We start from the raw sequence: 16,622 nt of genomic DNA on the forward strand, positions 1-16,622 counted from the left end.
GAAAATTCCAGAGCTACTACCCCTGAGTTTGAGCGCCTTATTAAGCCACTCAAATGCACATAAAATAGCAAAATAAGTTTATTAAAATATATTTTGTTATACATAAAACTTAGAAATATTGAGATTATATACTTTAAGTTTTACAGTTTCATCCTCCTGATAAGAATTATAAAACAGAAAAGCATGTATTAAGAATCAATAATTTGTATTCTTGACTATATTCATACACACTACATAAAATTCAGTTTTGTCTAAGAACTGGCAACTTAACAAAAAACAATGTCAAACCTAAAATGTGTTAATAATAAGTATATGGTCCCAATCTTTAGCTATATAAATAGATTCTTAGACATAAATTAGTCCTAATTGAATAAAAATCTTGGCTCAAGGTTTTGGTAGCATAACAGCAGAAACACTAAAAATATACTGTCCCTTATGCTAGCTGTATGGCCTTAGGCAAACCGCTTGCTTCTCATTGTTTCCTTATCTACAAAAAGAAGATAATACCTACTTCAGAAACCTGACATGAAGTGCTTGACACAAACAGCTAGAAATTTCAGTGCTTACTAATATGTGTATTCAAAAAAAGAGGCATTTTTGTATTGTGACCAACCAACTTCAATCTAAGTTACTGTGTTGTATTTATATTTTAATACCTTAATATTTAGCTCACCACCACCACCATTAATAACCTCCAAGTGTTCTTTGCCTCTGTGATTGTTAATTGTGCTATATATATATATTCTGATTCTGGTCATGTATTTGACTTAATACAGCAGCCAGCCATCTTTGTATTGATATTCTCAGCAGATAAGACATTAGGAACATTTTAGAACTACAGCCATATTAACTCATAATTTATATGTAGTATAGGACCAGGAGCATTCCCCAAAATGACCTGAAAGTCTGAACTACATAGGGCTCCTAGGGAATGGATCTAAGAGCAACAGCCAATTTGGAATTTCTGGAAAATTATCTTTTACTTAACATTTTCATGAACAAAAGGGGCAAGCCAGAAGTCCTACCACAAGCACCACAATTCCAGTCCCTATTAACAATAAGGGAACTAATCAAAGGGATTTGACTAAATAGCCACACAGGCTCCCATTTAAGCAAAATTTAAGAAAGTTAAATTATTGGTACTTTGATAATAGCATTAGCAAATAGCACAAAAAGACCATTTTTTAAGACAAATAGAGTTAGCATGATGCCACCTAAATCTAATGATGGAAGTTATCAACAATATACAATGCTAGTAACATGTTTTGAGTTTTTATCCAAGAACAGATTTGACTGGCAAGACTAAAGCACTAACCAAAACGTTAAATTTACACAAACCACAGAATAAAATAGAACCATTATTTGAAAAAGTTCACTGCTTGTTCCCTAACAATGTATTTCCAAAAGCCATAGCTTTGTCAGGAATGAAGGTTGATAAACATTCTAGGGCTCTTAAGTCTATCTTAAAATACATTAATGTTATCAGGTAATCAGATATATTTGATCAAAAATATCCTTAATGTAAACAATCCCTTATCACTTAGACTTTGCTACTTGAATTTAATACCTCTACTCAACATCTTTATTTGGCCAAAGGCTTTAAGCCACATCAAAATAAAGGCCTTTACACTTTAAGGATTTTTTTATCTAAAAACTATTTTTACATAACTGCAACACTATCCACTGCAGTAACAGAATGCTAAAAGACAAAAAAAAGCTAAAAGACAGTATTGATACAGGAGTATTTCAGTGCCACAACAATAATACCAACCTCAAGCAAATAAAATGGGATAATATATTAAATCAAGTAAACTAGATATTCTGGTTAAGACACCTTATGTATCATTTCTGACAAATTTCTAGCTAAGCAGCATGGATGGTTTAACATATTTCTGTATTTGCTGTAAATCTGATAGTTTACTTTGTTATTTGTCCATCCTACCCTATATCTCCCTTTAGCAATGGCTATTAGTCGGCTCTACAGAATAAGCCTACTTAAACAATTCAGATTTGAATTTTCAATGAGAAACTATTTTCCACATGAATTCCTTCAGTAAATATAAAGTGTGACATAGCATATTCTTTAAATCATGCAGATTGTTAGATAAACTTTGGTAAACAGATAAAGAAACTTCAGAAAAACATATTGAAGTGATTTCATTTAAGAAGGTTATTATGTGTTGGTTAAAAAAGAGGATCAACATCAGGATCACTGAAATTAAAGTAACTATAACAATGTTTAAAATCTTAAAAAATTCAACTTCTTTCTCATCTTTATCAGGCCAGGAACATGGCATCCTCTTTGAAGAAATTTTCATTTCAGGAATGAGAAGTTTCTTAATTTGTCCAATTTCTGTTCTGCTCCAATCTTCTTTCAATATTTGGCTTACTCGAGGATAAATTTCAACAGGTTGGACCTCAGGAAGTGGTCTTTGTTTCAAAATCTGCACATGTTGGCGGATATCATCAACTTTTTCAAGAAATTTAAGTGGAGACTCCTCCTGTAAAGATGCTGTCAGTGTCATCAATTCAAGTTGCTGCTCTCTTATTTCTTTCATTCTTTCAATTTGTGGAGTATATTCTTGATTAATCAGATTGCTAACATCACAGAGAGCAGCTAGGAAAATTTTTTTTTTCTGTTCTAATACATCACTAAGCTCTTTAAAATACTGGAGAACAACTTCCTTATCACTTTGGACCATTTTTTCTGAATGAGATTTCTGTTCTTCCAGCTTTTCGATAAGTTGAGTAAGATCTGTCCAGTGTGTGTCGGTTAACTGTTCAAGTAGTTTCTGAGGCGTGTCCTTTTCTTTCAGATAAGCACTTTGAAGATCATCAATGGGATGACCATGATGTTGACCTATGGTAAGGCAATGACCACAAACTAGTTTTTTATCTAGGAGACAGTAAACATTTAATGGTTGTCTGTAATGTTCAGGACAGGTGACAATATCTGGATGGTCTTCTTGCTGATACTTTTCAATAATAGCCCTTAATGCAAAATTTACAGGTAAAGATTCAATACCAGTTGGAGCAATTTCAATAATACTTCTGCAATTGGGGCACTTGAGTGGAATTCGTAAAGGTCTCCATATATAAAAGTTCCCAGATGCCTGAAGAACGTTTTCCAAGCAATTTCTACAAAATGTATGAGAGCATGGTAGTACACGAGGATCTTCAAAAATACTGTAACAAATGGGACATGTTAACTCGTCCTCAAAATTGTGCATTTCCTGTCAAGAGAAAAAACTATTTTAAGCCTCCATGTAACAAAACACTTGTACATACATTTCTAAGTAATACAATTCCTAATATATAGACATCATTTTTTAAGAGCTTAACTTTGGGACTAAAATCATACTAAACAATTCTAATTTGTAGTAAATATTTCAAATTAAAGTTATTTAAGTTTGCATCTATGCAAAAGTAAAATTAAGTATTCTGTTGAAGTCTACTCAATGATAACCTGTGCAACTTCTTACATTTTAAGTGCTAAAATCTAAGCTATGCACAAGAATTGAAGTCCTAGCCACAGCAGACAAGAAAAAAGAAAAGGCATCTACATTGGTTAAAAGAAAAGGTAAAACTCACTATTCGCAGATGACAAGATACTTTATACAGAAAACCCTAAAGACCACCAACAAACTGTTAGAAATAAATGAAGAGTCAGTCAAGTTGCAGTATACAAATTAATCTGTTGCATTTCTATACATTCAACAGTAGCAGGAAGAAATTAACAACTACATTTACCAAAATAAAATACCTAGGAAGAAATCAAGAAGGTGAAAGACCTGTACTCTGAAAACTATTCAACACTGATGGAAGAAACTGAAGATAACATAAACAGGTTGAAAAATACACCATAGTCTGGATTGGAAGAACATTGTCAAAATGTCTATACTACCTAAAGCAATCTATAAATTCACAGTAATCTCTTACAAAATACCAGGAAGTATTTTTCATAGAACTGGAATATGCCTAAAAGACCCTGAATAGCCAAAGCAAATCTTGATAAAGAACAACAAAGGTGGTTCTTTAGGGAGGTACCACAATCCCAGATTTCAAACTATCCTACAAAGCTGCAGTAGTCAAAACAGTATGGTACTGGTACAAAAACACAGATCAATGAACAGGATAGCCCAGAAAGAAACCCACGTACATGGGCAATCTCTGACAAAGACAAGAATATATAATGAGGAAAAGATAACTTTAATGATGCTGGGAAAAATGAACAGCTCTATGTTAAAGACAAACTGGACCAATTTCTTTACACCATATACAAAAATAAACTCAAGTGGATTAAAGTCCAAAATGTAAAACCAGAAAACTCCATAAAGAAAACATAGAAAATAATCTCTGGGACATTGGCCTTGGCAACATTTTTCTAGATAGGTCTCCTTAAGCAAGGGAAACGAAGTAAACTGGAACTACACCAAAATTGAAAGTTTCTGCCCAACAAATGAAAAGGCAATGAGTGGTTATTTGTAAATGATACCTGATAAGGGGTTAATATCCAAAATATATAAGGAACCTGTACAACCCAACACCCAAAAATGGGCAGAGGACCGGAATAAACCGTCTTCCAAAGACATACAGATGACCAACAGATCCGACACAATGCTCATCAGTGATCAGGGAAACACACACCAAAACCATGAGACACCACCTTAGGTTTGTCAGAATGGCTAGTATCAGACAAGAAAAATGAGGATGTGGGGGAAAAGGGAACCCTGCACTGTTGGTGGAGTGTGAATTGGTGCAACCACTGGAAAACAGTATGGAGGTTCCTCAAAAAACTAAAAATCAAAATCCCATATAACCCAGTAATTGCACTACTAGATATTTAACCAACAAAGATAACACTAATTCCAAAAGACGTATGCACCCCATATTCACTGCAATAGCCAAGATATGGAGGCAATAACAAGTGTCCTTCAAAAATGAACGGATGAGATCGTGTGTGTGTGTGTGTGTGTGTGAGAGAGAGAGAGAGAGAGAGATAAATATAGACACAATGGAGTAATCAGCCATAGAAAAATGAGATCTTGTCATCTCCAATAACATGGATGGACCTGGAGGGTATTATGCTAAGCAGAAAAAAGACTAATACCATATATGTGGAATCTAAACAAATGAGCGGGGGCACCTAGGTGTCTCGGTTGACTGAGTGTCCAGCTCTTGGTTTCAGCTCAGGTCATGATCTCAGGGTTGTGGGATCGAGTCCCGTATGGGGGCTCCTTGCTCTGCAGTTTGCTTAAGATTCTCTACCTTTTCTTCTGCCCCTTCCCCAGCTCGTGCTCTCACTCTCATTCTAAATAAGTTAAATCTTTAAAAAAAAAAAAATAATAAATGTGCAAACAAAAACACCAAAACAGACCCCAAAATACGGAGAACAAAAGTGGTTGTGGGGCAGAGGGTGGATGGGGATGGTGAAATAGGTGAAGGCGATAGGAAGGTTCTGGCTTCCAGTTATGGGATAAGGCACAACATTGGGAAATACAGTCAGTGGTATTTTAACAGCTCAGTATAGTGACATGGTGGCTAAAATTCTGTGAGCATAACATATATAGAGTTGCTGAAACTGTCATGCACATGAAACTAATGAATGTACATCATTTGTACTTGAAAATAAGTTGGGGTTTTTTGGTTTTTTTTTTTTTTTAAGATTTTACTTACTTGCCAGAGAGAGAGCACAAGCAGGGGGTGAGGCAGGCAGAGGGAGAAGCAGGCTCCCTACTGGGCAAGGAGCCCGATGTGGGACTTAATCCCAGGACCTCAGGATCATGACCTGAGTTAAATACAGACTCTCAACCAACTGAGCCACCCAGGTGTCCCATGAAATTTTTTTTAATTGTGCAAAAATAGGCAAGATCAAACATTCCTACTAAATAACAGATTGGGATTAGCAAAATTATGTTATTAATTCAAAAGAATTCATATTCTCAGGGCTCCTGGGAGGCTCCATGGGTTAAAGCCTCTGCCTTCGGCTCAGGTCATGATCCCAGGACCCTGGGATCAAGCCCCACATTGGGCTCTCTCTCTGCTCAGCAGGGAGCCTGCTTCCCTTCCTCTCTCTCTGCCTGTCTCTCTGCCTACTTGTGATCTCCATCTGTCAAATAAATAAAATCTTAAAAAAAAAAAAAAAAAGAATTCATATTCCCAATTGGCTCAACCATAGTTCCTAAGGCAAGGTATTAAATTTCTCTAATAACAGTTACTATAAATTTCTTAGCTTCTTCAATTGAAATACTAGTATGCTTAAAGTTCAGAATCAGCACAGTTTACTACTGCAAAGTAATACTTTCAATTTGGAAGGGAAAAACATTTTTTAATTAGTCCTTCCAATAAAAACTAGTTTTAAAGATGAACTATTAATTGGGCTTAACTATGAATTACTGACTAGTAGAGCGTTAGTGGTAAGAACATCATTAGTCCTCTTTTCCTTAATGAAAGAAACCCAGAAATAATAATTTGACCTCTTGGCAAGATATTTTTGACATTTCCAACAACAAAAGCCTGACAGTTTTGTACCCTACCTTATCTTACAGTCTTAGTTTGTACCTATCCTCAATGCAAGCCACAATCTTCAGGAATTAAACTTAGCCATGGTAGAGAAAAATCAAATTACACCATCACTTAGAGAAACTTGAGAGCAAAACAAAAAACCCAAGTCCCATTCACGTAAATCATCCTCTATAAAACTAACTTTTAAGATGAAAAGTTTGAGAAGATATCTACAAATAATTGTGTACTTTTATTAACTATTGAAAACCTCTTTAGGGGCGCCTGGGTGGCTCAGTGGGCTAAAGCCTCTGCCTTCGGCCCAGGTCAATGATCCCAGGGTCCTGGGATCGAGCCCCACATCGGGCTCTCTGCTCGGCAGGGAGCCTGCTTCCTCCTCTCTCTCTGCCTGCCTCTCTGCCTACTTGTGATCTCTGTCAAAGAAATAAATAAAAATCTTTAAAAAAAAAAAAAACAACCCTCTTTAGACTTTTTGGCTCTATGCTCCTTCACATTTTCAAAATCAATCTCTTATTCAAGTCTCAAATTGGGCTCTGCCTCCTCCCCAAATAAGGTCTCTTCTCAATCTCACTGAATGCTGTACTGCCAATTTACAGCACTTAACCAGAGTTAAGAGATTTTTGTCAAATTTCCCTATATATTAGAGGATGTAAGCCTGTAGTAAGGGCAGGAGTTGTGTCTAAACAGAACTTTAAGCATTCACTACATGTATTCACTAAACACAGTAGGGATTCACTCACTGATTGAATAAATACTACCCCTTAAGAAACCAATATTAAGGGGCACCTGTGTGGCTCAGTGGGTTAAAGCCTCTGCCTTTGGCTCAAGTCATGATCCCAGGGTACTGGGATCGAGCCCTGCATCGGGCTCTCTGCTCTGTGGGGGTCCTGCTTCCTCCTCTCTCTCTGCCTGCCTCTCTGCCTACTTGTGATCGCTGTCAAATGAATAAATAAAATCTTTAAAAAAAAAAAAAAAAGAAACCAACATTAATATCAGATCTTTGTTTTGTTTTTTTAAGATTTTTATTTATTTACTTGATAGACAGAGATCACAAGTAGGCAGAGAGGCAGGCAGAGAGAGAGGGGGATGCAGGCTCCCCGCTGAGCAGGAGAGCCCGTTGTGGGGCTCGATCCCAGGACCCTGAGATCATGACCTGAGCCAAAGGCAGAGGCCTAAACCACTGAGCCACCCAGGCGCCCCCAGTTTTTTGTTTTTTAAACAGCAAAATCTCTACTTTTGTTTCAGAAAAGCTGTAACAGGACAATCTATCAAAAAATATTCCATTCAGATTGACAATATTCAGAACCCTAATGAGCCAAGACGTATCACACAGATACTAAGCCTGAACTGTGAAGCATTCCAGGAAACTAAAGTAACTGAGCGACAGTACAGATGATGACATTCAGTGCAAGAGAATGCAGGCTGGGAAGATTTCTTTTTTTTTTTTTTAAGATTTTATTTATTTATTTGACAGACAGAGATCACAGGTAGGCAGAGAGGCAGGCAGAGAGAGAGGAGGAAGCAGGCTTCCTGCTGAGCAGAGAGCCTGATGCGGGGCTTGATCCCAGGACCCTGAGATCATGACCTGAGCCAAAGGCAGAGGCTTTAACCCACTGAGCCACCCAGGCGCCCCGCTGGGAAGATTTCTTGACTTTCCCCTATATCTACAGAGAGCTCTATAATCACACAAAACCACCCATGAAAAACAAACATGTTTCTCAGAGGATTTTAGTGATGTCAGAATTCATAATGAAGGAAAAAACAAAACAGCACTTTACAGGGCACCTGGATTGCTCAATGGGTTAAGCCTCTGCCTTCAGCTCAGGTCCTGATATCAGGGTCCTGGGATCCAGCCCCCGCATCAGGTGCTCTGCTCAGCAGGGAGCCTCCTTTCTCCTTTCTCTCTGCATGACTCTCTGCCTACTTGTAATCTCTGTCAAATAAATAAATAAAATCTTTAAAAAAAAAAAAAAAACAGCACTTTGCAGTGAAAAAATAACTGAGCAGTGGACATATATTCAACTTAGAATTAATATTAGAGCTATTTAATATTTAAAAGTGCCAAAATTAGGACTAAAACAGAATCAAACCTTTCCCTCTAAAGTCATATTTGACAAAACTCTAGAAAATATTTTTCCCTCAGAACCCATTTAGGGACCTTCCCCGTAAGAGCTCAACTTTGTTTACAATTAAGATATTTACCACAATATTGAAAGAAAATGCCATCTCCTGGGCTCATATAAAATAAAAAGCAAATACGGTCTCAAAAGTTAACTTTCAAAGTATATAAACATTTTTTTAAAATGTAATTAGAAGTTTGCAGATAACTGGGTACCTGGGTGGCTCAGTCAGTTAAGTCACTACCTTTGGCTCAGGTCATGATCCCAGGGTCCTGAGATCAAGTCCCGCACTGGGCTCCTTGCTCAGCGGGAAGCCTGCTTCTCTTTCTCCTCTGTCTGCCACTCTGCCTGTTTGTGCTCTCTTTCTCTCTCTCTGACAAATAACTAAATAAATCTTTAAAAAAGAAGTTTGTAGATAACCTAAAGATACAGAAATAAAATCCTACTCTTGGACGACCCTCTTCTTGCTGAGCTATTTAAAACTGATTTTAGGGGAGCCTGGGTGGCTCAATGGGTTAAAGCCTCTGCCCTCGGCTCAGGTCATCCTGGGATCGAGCCCCACATCAGGCTCTCTGCTCTGCAGGGAGCCTGCTTCCTCCCCCCCAACCCTCTCTCTCTGCCTGCCTCTCTGCCTACTTGTGATTTCTGTCAAATAAATAAAATCTTAAAAAAAAGAAAAAAAAAACCTGATTTTAGGCAATACATTTATGAACAGTCAGAACTGTTTAACAGAAGCAGGCCTAGATGAAAACAACTCTGTAAGGTCAGCAACTTTCTGACTCTGAGAATCAGAAAGTATAGGTCGCTATCATGCTTAGAAACTAGTTCTTCAGAAACCAGCATGAAATTTCATGCCCCAGAAGTTTTCTATATCCAGGTCAGACTTCTGAGGGGGAAAAAAAGGGGCAAAAACTTTACCTATGTTTATTTTCAAGGATGAGTATCTTGGATTTAGCCATGTTGTATGTAAAATAACAACACTGGAAAATAGAAGGCAGTGAAGCAATGCCCTTAATATTCCAGGAAAAAATGGCTTCCAACCTAAAATTCTATACCCAGAAGAATAAATTTTGGAAAAGAAAAGCAAGAATTCTCACCGGGTTAATGGTGAAATTAAATCCAGGACAACTGTGGAGCAAGCCTAGAGAACAAGTAGTCTGGGAAAAAAAGATCCGAAAGGAATGTCTTTGAGAAATAGAACTGACAATATTTCAAGAAGTGTCTGAACATATTAAGAGGTGATGACAAAACTAAAGTTTGGGAAAAGTGATAGAACCATGAAATGGGAGGAAATATATGGCTCTCTTATATTAGTGTAATATTAAATATTGACTTTACCAAAAAACATGACTTATGGACTGAATGCCTGTGTCCCCCTAAAATTCATGTTGAGATCCTACCGGTTAATGAGATGGTATTAGTAAGTAGAGCCTTTGGGAGATGAGGTCATGAGGGCAGAGAGCCCTCATGAACCAATTTGTGCCCTTAGAGGAGACAGGATGGTGTGCTCCCTCTCCTCAGCTCTCCACCACGTAAGGACAACAGCATTAAGAGGGCCATCTGCAACCCAGGAAGGGAGTATTTGTTTGTTTTTAAAGATTTATTTGTTTAACAGATAGCAATAGAGGGAATACAAGCCAAGGTTGGGGGGAGTGGGAGAGGGAGAAGCAGACTTCCTGCAGAGCAGGGAGCCTGACGCAGGGCTCGGGGCTCAGTCCCAGGACCCTGGAATCATGATGTGAGCTGAAGGCAGACACTTAACAACAAGCCACCCAGGTGCCCCAGGAAGGGAACTCTTACCAGAACCCAGCCATGCTGACATCCTGATCTTAGACGTCCCAACCTCCAGAACTACATGAAATCTATTGTTTAGGCCACTTAAGTTGATGGTATTTTTGTTATAACAGCCCAAACTAAGAAAATGACTATTATATTGGCTGGAGGGAATAAAGGAAGGAAACAGTGTTTGAGAACTAAATCTTAGGGGGACTGGGGTGGCTCAGTCGGTCAGTTAAGTGGCTGCCTTCGGCTCAGGTCATGATCCCAGGATCCTGGAATAGAGCCCCACATAGGGCTCTCTGCTCTGCAGGGGAGGCTGCTTCCCCCTCTCTCTCTGCCTGCCACTCTGCCTACTTGTGCCCTTTCTCTCTCTGTCAAATAAATTTTTAAAAAAACACCTAAGAACTAAATCTTAATCTTCCAGGAAGTCAAAAGTAAAAATTCAAGAAGTCACATTAAAAAATCTAGAAGCAGATACCAAAAATCTAGAAGCAGATACAAAAAGAAATCATTGAATGAGAGTGGTTGCTTCTGGAGAGCAGGAATCAGGAGTGGGAAGAGTGAGAGGACGGGCTACTCTTTTTCATTATTAACCTCAATACTGCTATTTTATTTTTAACTATTAACAGCTAACTAAAAACAAAATTTTAGACAGAGACAATCCTACAAGCAAGCATCCAGGCAAAAAACTAAGATATTTAAAAAAGGAAAATCAATGGTCTCAGAATTCTCTTCTGGGAAATTGTAATTTCCAAAAATGGCCACAACCATTATCTCCCACATACACTCCCCACAATGTGGCTTCAGTGGTACTCCCCCATCAAACGATGAAATCTCTTCTCCCCACAAAAAACCTGGGCAGGCCATGTGACTGCTTTGATCAACAGGATATAAAGTACAAGTGATGCTATGACCATTCTGGGTACAGCCCTTAATTAGCCTGGCAGGTTACTGTCCCAGACCCATGAATCAATAAGTAAAACAAAGTCCAGGCTACTCTGCTGGCAAGAGAGGAAAAGTAGAGAAGCAATGAGGTACCAGACATGTGAGTGAAAAAGTCATTATGAACACACAGCCAGCCAAGCCTTCGGGTATTTGTTACAGGGCAACACATAACCAGAACATCTCCAAAGCAACAAGGAATGCTAAGAAATCATATAGCGAGGTCCACAGGGTCTAGAAGGAAAAGGGTATGACCTAAGAATTCTGTACCCAGCCAAGATGTACTTTATTCATGCGAGACAAAAATACTTAGGAAAATCTATAGGGTTTAAAAAAAGAATTGTATAGGGCAGAGCTGAAGCTATATACTTTCATTACCAAACAAAAGGAATAGAAAAAGGATTCATCTAAAGGCAAAGAGAAAAAAAGGAAAACCGACCTAGGAAAAGCAGAACAAAAATAATAAAAATAAATGAAGAAAACAATGATTAACAAAATCGCTGGTACTGATAAACCCAAGAGCTGTCTTTAAATAAATAAGCCACTAGCTATCTGGAATAGGCAGCACCCAAGATGGCCTCCCAATGACCTCCACTTTCTAGTACTCATGTCCTTTTGTAATCCCTTTCCCTTGAGTGTAGATTGGACCTAGTGACTCTCTTCTTTTTTAAGATTTTATTTATTTATTTGAGAGAGGGAGAGAGCACAAGCAGGGGGAGCAGGAGAAGGAGAAGGAGATTCCCCACTCAGCAGGGTCCCAAAGCGGGGCTCAATCCCAGGACACAGGGATCATGACCTGAGCCGAGGGAAAACGTTTAACGGACTGAGCCACCCAGGGGACCCCCTTCTAAGAGAATACAGCAGAAGCAACCGGATATTACTTTCAAGGTTTTGTAATAAGACCATGGTTTCCATCAGGAATGACCTGGCTCTCTTCATCTCTCTTAGATCACTGTCACTGAGGGAGGAGAGATGCCATGTTGTGAGCAGACCAAAGTCCACTTGTTATGACCAGCCCTCAGTCTACAGCCTTCAGTCTAACAGCCCCCTAGAAACTGGAAGTCTGCTGATAAGTGGGCTTACTAGCAAGATACTTCAGGTCCAGTGAAATCCTGCAATGACTGCAGCCTCAGCCAACAACTTTGACTGCAACCTCATGAGAGAGACGCTGGGCTGGAGGCACTCAGCTAAGCTGCTCCTAGATTCCTGGCCCACAGAAACTGTATTTTAATATTTGTTCTTTTAAGCTGCTAAATATGGGGATAATTTGTTATGCAGCAATTGATTAATACACAAACCCATCAAGAGACAAAAGGAAGAAACAACAAATATACAAAGTCAGCATTGAAAAAAGGAAATAAACCAAAAATAGAAAAATCCAAAATCAGAATACCTTGCATAATTCTATGCTACTATATTTGGAAGAGTTACCAAAAATGAATTATTCTCTATATCAGTCCAAATACCAAACTGACCAGAGAATATATAAAACAAAATATGAGAGAAATTCACAAATTAGAAAAGTGCTATTCTGAAAAAAAGAAGGGACAAGCTTCTCTGGGGGAGCTCTTTCAAATTTTTAGGAGGCAATTTCCAGTTCAACTATTCTATAATACAAAGATGTAGAGTTTGCAAATTGTTTTGAAAACAGTATAGCATGATTCCAAAACCTAATAAAAACTAAAATAGACTAATTTCAAAAATGGATACCAATATAAAAATCCTGAACACAATATTAGCAAAACCAAATCCAGAGTACAATGATCAAAATGAGATTCTTCCCAGAAATGTAAGTTCATTTAATAACTGAAAATTACTCAGGTCAATGGAGGCAAAACTTTTAATTGCAATAGATGTGGAAAGTGCATGTAATATAAAAACTAGTAAGCACCCCACAAAGACAAAGTAAAATGGGGCTAAAGGAAGAGGAGATGGAGAGTTATTGTTTAATTCTTGTCTGGGAAGATGGAAAAAGTTCTGGAGACAGATGGGTGCTGACAGTTGCACAACAATGTGAATGAACTTAATGACCCTCCACTGTACACTTACTGCGTATAATGGTAAATTTTTTCTCTTTCTCTCTCTCTCTTAAATAAATAAAATCGTTTTTAAAAATTTAAAAAAAGTCACCAAGAAATGAATATAAAAATAAATCTTTTCAGAAATTGAGGCTTAGGGCACCTGGGTGGCTCAGTAGGTTAAAGCCTCTGCTTTCGGCTCAGGTCATGATCTCAGGGTCCTGGGATCGAGTCCCGCATCGGGCTCTCTGCTCAGCAGGGAGCCTGCTTCCCCCTCTCTCTGCCTGCCTCTCTGCCTACTAGTGATCTCTCTCTGTCAAATAAATAAAGTCTTTGAAAAAAAAAAAGAAAAGAAAGAAAGAAATTGAGGCTAAACCATCCACTTATAAAATTATTTCACAAAATTCTTGTGTTTTAGTGTCAAAAACAAATACACTTCTGAATTTCTAAACTTTTAAGGCATTCTCCATAAAGTGGATTTCCTACAGAGCCTCCATGATGCCTAACTAGAATGGTCAGTAGAAAGAGATTATGGAGAATTAAACAGTACAAAAAAAATCCATTCCCTTACACAGTATGTGTAAATGATTTTTTAAGTTTTAATTCACTAACAATGCCTCTTTCATCTCTAAACATGAATAGTAATAAAAATTCCATTATATTTTACAACCTCTGAAGCAAATTATGTTTACCACATTACAGAGTTTAAGTGACTTGCTCCAGAACTTATAGTGTGAGTCAGCTATAAGTCTGGGAAAATTCTGATTGGGTCTCACATCTCTGTGGCCCAAACTGATAACAAGGCACATTTTATGCAATTCAAGATTACTTCAGAAATACAATTGCCCATATACATAGGGCAAAATTTTAAAAATACATTTGTACATCTAAATATACAAAAATAATGGGGGGTAACCATAACCCTTTCAAATAAAAAAAAAAAAAATCCTATGGTCAGATATGACTTTAACTCTGCCCATTTGCATTGTTCTTGCATTTGACATCAATCTATTTCCCCAAACTAAAAAAGAAACTACTTATGTGATTTAACCAAGAACTGAAACGAGAAATTCAGGTTTTCATTGTTTTTCCCTCAGCACTTTTCACAGTGAGAGTATATTCAGCAATGTTTGCTGAAAGGCAATGTTAAAATTAACATGACCTAAAATCAAAATTTTCACCTTCCCCAACTAAATTATTGTAACTTACTTCAAAGGGTAGTTACATAGTCATCAAAAAAAAAAGACAAATCAAGTATGTAAATGCATAGTTTTAATATCCAGGTAAGGAATAAATGCAACTTGCAGGTCTGTATGTCTAAAATGATACCATTTATTTAGATGTACACAAATTTCTGTAAAATTTCTGAAAAAGTACACAAAATTGACTATCTTTAAGGTACACATCAGATGAGGGAGCTGTTTTCACTTTATGCTCCTCCTAGATGGCTTGAATTTTATACACCAACATGTCTTTTTTCAGATTTAAAAATCTCAACTTCCACTTTAAATCATACACTCAAAAAAATTTACTGAGAATTTTGTATTCACTTAATCTTTCAGAGCTTACCTACTTTGCTGCTGATCTTCTGGATTAGCGACTGAATATACTTTATCTTCTCCAACTTACTCAGTTTCTTGTATTCGTGTTCTAAAATTAAAAGAATTTTACCTTAATATTTTAGGTTTGCATTCTCAAAGAACAAATTAAATATGACATCACAGGAAAGGTTATTTCACTCCTCGACGTTTATCTCCCCTAAGCCTCATTGTGTTTTCATAAAAATAGTGAGAAATATCAACAGTTGGTGGTGCAGGAGAGGTATCACTTGTACACTGAAAATTCCAACAATCCTGTGACCAAATAAATGGTCACAAAGGATCTCTTTTTGTAGCGTCAAGTATCTTACGAGCACTTGAAAATGTTAGCCAACAATGATGATGACGGAGCAAACATTCATGCGCATTTAACTTCTTCACGTCAACTTGAAAACAAGAAACATCCACGGGAGCGTAAGATTTTGCCAGCTTAATATTATAAATACTGATTTAGGTTATCCCCACCAAGGCGTCTGTCTGTACATGTCTCAGTTCTGCCATTTAAATGTTGCGGCGCCCTGGGTCAGTTTTTCCTAATGCCTCTCAGAACCGAGGTTTCACACCTGTAAAATGGGCACACCCACTATTAAGTCTTGTGAGAACCTCTCACAAAGGGCCGCAACATAACCGTACCCTTCCCTTTCTCCAAGGTTTAAGGCAAATCTTTCCGAGCCTCCCCCCACCCCCCACAATGCACTTCCACCGCCCCCGCGCCCCCCGCCCGAAACCACGCGAGGCAGACCAGGTCCGTGGAGTCCCGCTCTTCTCACCCTCACCACCACACGCGGCCTGCTCCCAAAAAGAAACTCAGCTCCGCACCCGAGGGTGAAAAACGAGGTTCCGCAACCTCCTCCTCTGGGACGAGAGAGAGTAAATGCAGGACCCGTGCCCACGCTCTCCATCACCAAGCCCCTAGACTCTCCCCCAACACACACACCCAGTACACCAGCCTGTGCTCACAAAGAAGACGGACCCCTCCAAGACGCTCCTTAGACTCACCGCGGGGAGTTTGAGACCAACCTACTCCACAGGCCAGAACAGCTGTACGGCCTCCACGCTCCGCGTCCCCGAGATGCTTGGCGTCCCCGCCCTCCTCCGCCCTGAGGGATTTCAGGTGCCCAGACGGGGCGGGGCCTCGCGGAGCCTCACGACGCAAGCGCAGTCTCCCGGCAACGTTCAACTGCGTAGCGTCCGCCAATGGGAAAGAGCGCGGGGCAGCCTTTCAAAAGTAAACGGCCGGCAGCGCCTTTGGAGGCGGACGCGTAACTGCCAGGGCCTGGCTCGAAGCCCCGGGCCAGCTTCCCGCACCTGCGCACTAGGCGCCGGCCCGCCTCTCGGAAGCTTCCGAGGCACGCGGCAGAAGGCGCTTCAGTGCGTGCGGGTGCTTCTGCAAACGGCGGTGCTAGGCCGGCCCACCTCCTGGGGAAGTGGGACGTGGTCCACCGCCCCGGGAGAGGTGGAGCCTGGCGGCGGCTGACGACCTCCGCAAGATTCATAGGACTATTTTTCACTTGGAGCTAATCTGGCACATTCTGATTCTAGACTTTAAAGTGCGGCGACTCCCATTATTACTAAACAGGCTTTCTGCAACGGGAGATCACCGGCCCGAGGGCACGCGACCCAGCAGGCACGCTCCGTCCTGC

At 39.2% G+C, this 16,622-nt stretch overlaps 1 protein-coding gene across 4 annotated transcripts; it reads right to left on the reverse strand.

Moving 5' to 3' along the window:
* Positions 1–60: 60 nt before the first annotated feature.
* TRIM59 (tripartite motif containing 59) lies at positions 61–16,101 on the reverse strand. 4 transcript variants are annotated; one of them, XM_004755661.3, is made up of 3 exons: positions 15,979–16,101; positions 14,951–15,031; positions 61–3,233 (listed from the first exon to the last, which is right to left on the reverse strand). In XM_004755661.3, the coding sequence occupies exon 3, from the start codon at positions 3,228–3,230 to the stop codon at positions 2,019–2,021; it is 1,212 nt and encodes a 403-aa protein (XP_004755718.1). In that variant the 5' UTR covers positions 3,231–3,233; positions 14,951–15,031; positions 15,979–16,101; the 3' UTR covers positions 61–2,018. The 4 variants fall into 4 exon arrangements, with proteins under 4 accessions (XP_004755718.1, XP_004755719.1, XP_044944509.1 ...); XM_004755662.3 differs by having other exon boundaries at positions 14,955–15,031; positions 15,979–16,095; XM_045088574.1 differs by having other exon boundaries at positions 16,000–16,093.
* Positions 16,102–16,622: the final 521 nt, after the last annotated feature.

This window comes from Mustela putorius, unplaced genomic scaffold (assembly GCF_011764305.1).
Source record: "Mustela putorius furo isolate JIRA1106 unplaced genomic scaffold, ASM1176430v1.1 tig00003834_pilon_pilon_pilon, whole genome shotgun sequence".
NCBI classification, from domain to species: Eukaryota; Metazoa; Chordata; class Mammalia; order Carnivora; family Mustelidae; genus Mustela; species Mustela putorius.

Bases quoted from the DNA above. Each gene is read 5' to 3' on its own strand.
- TRIM59 (XM_004755661.3), bottom strand. From the start codon at position 3,230: ATGCACAATTTTGAGGACGAGTTAACATGTCCCATTTGTTACAGTATT.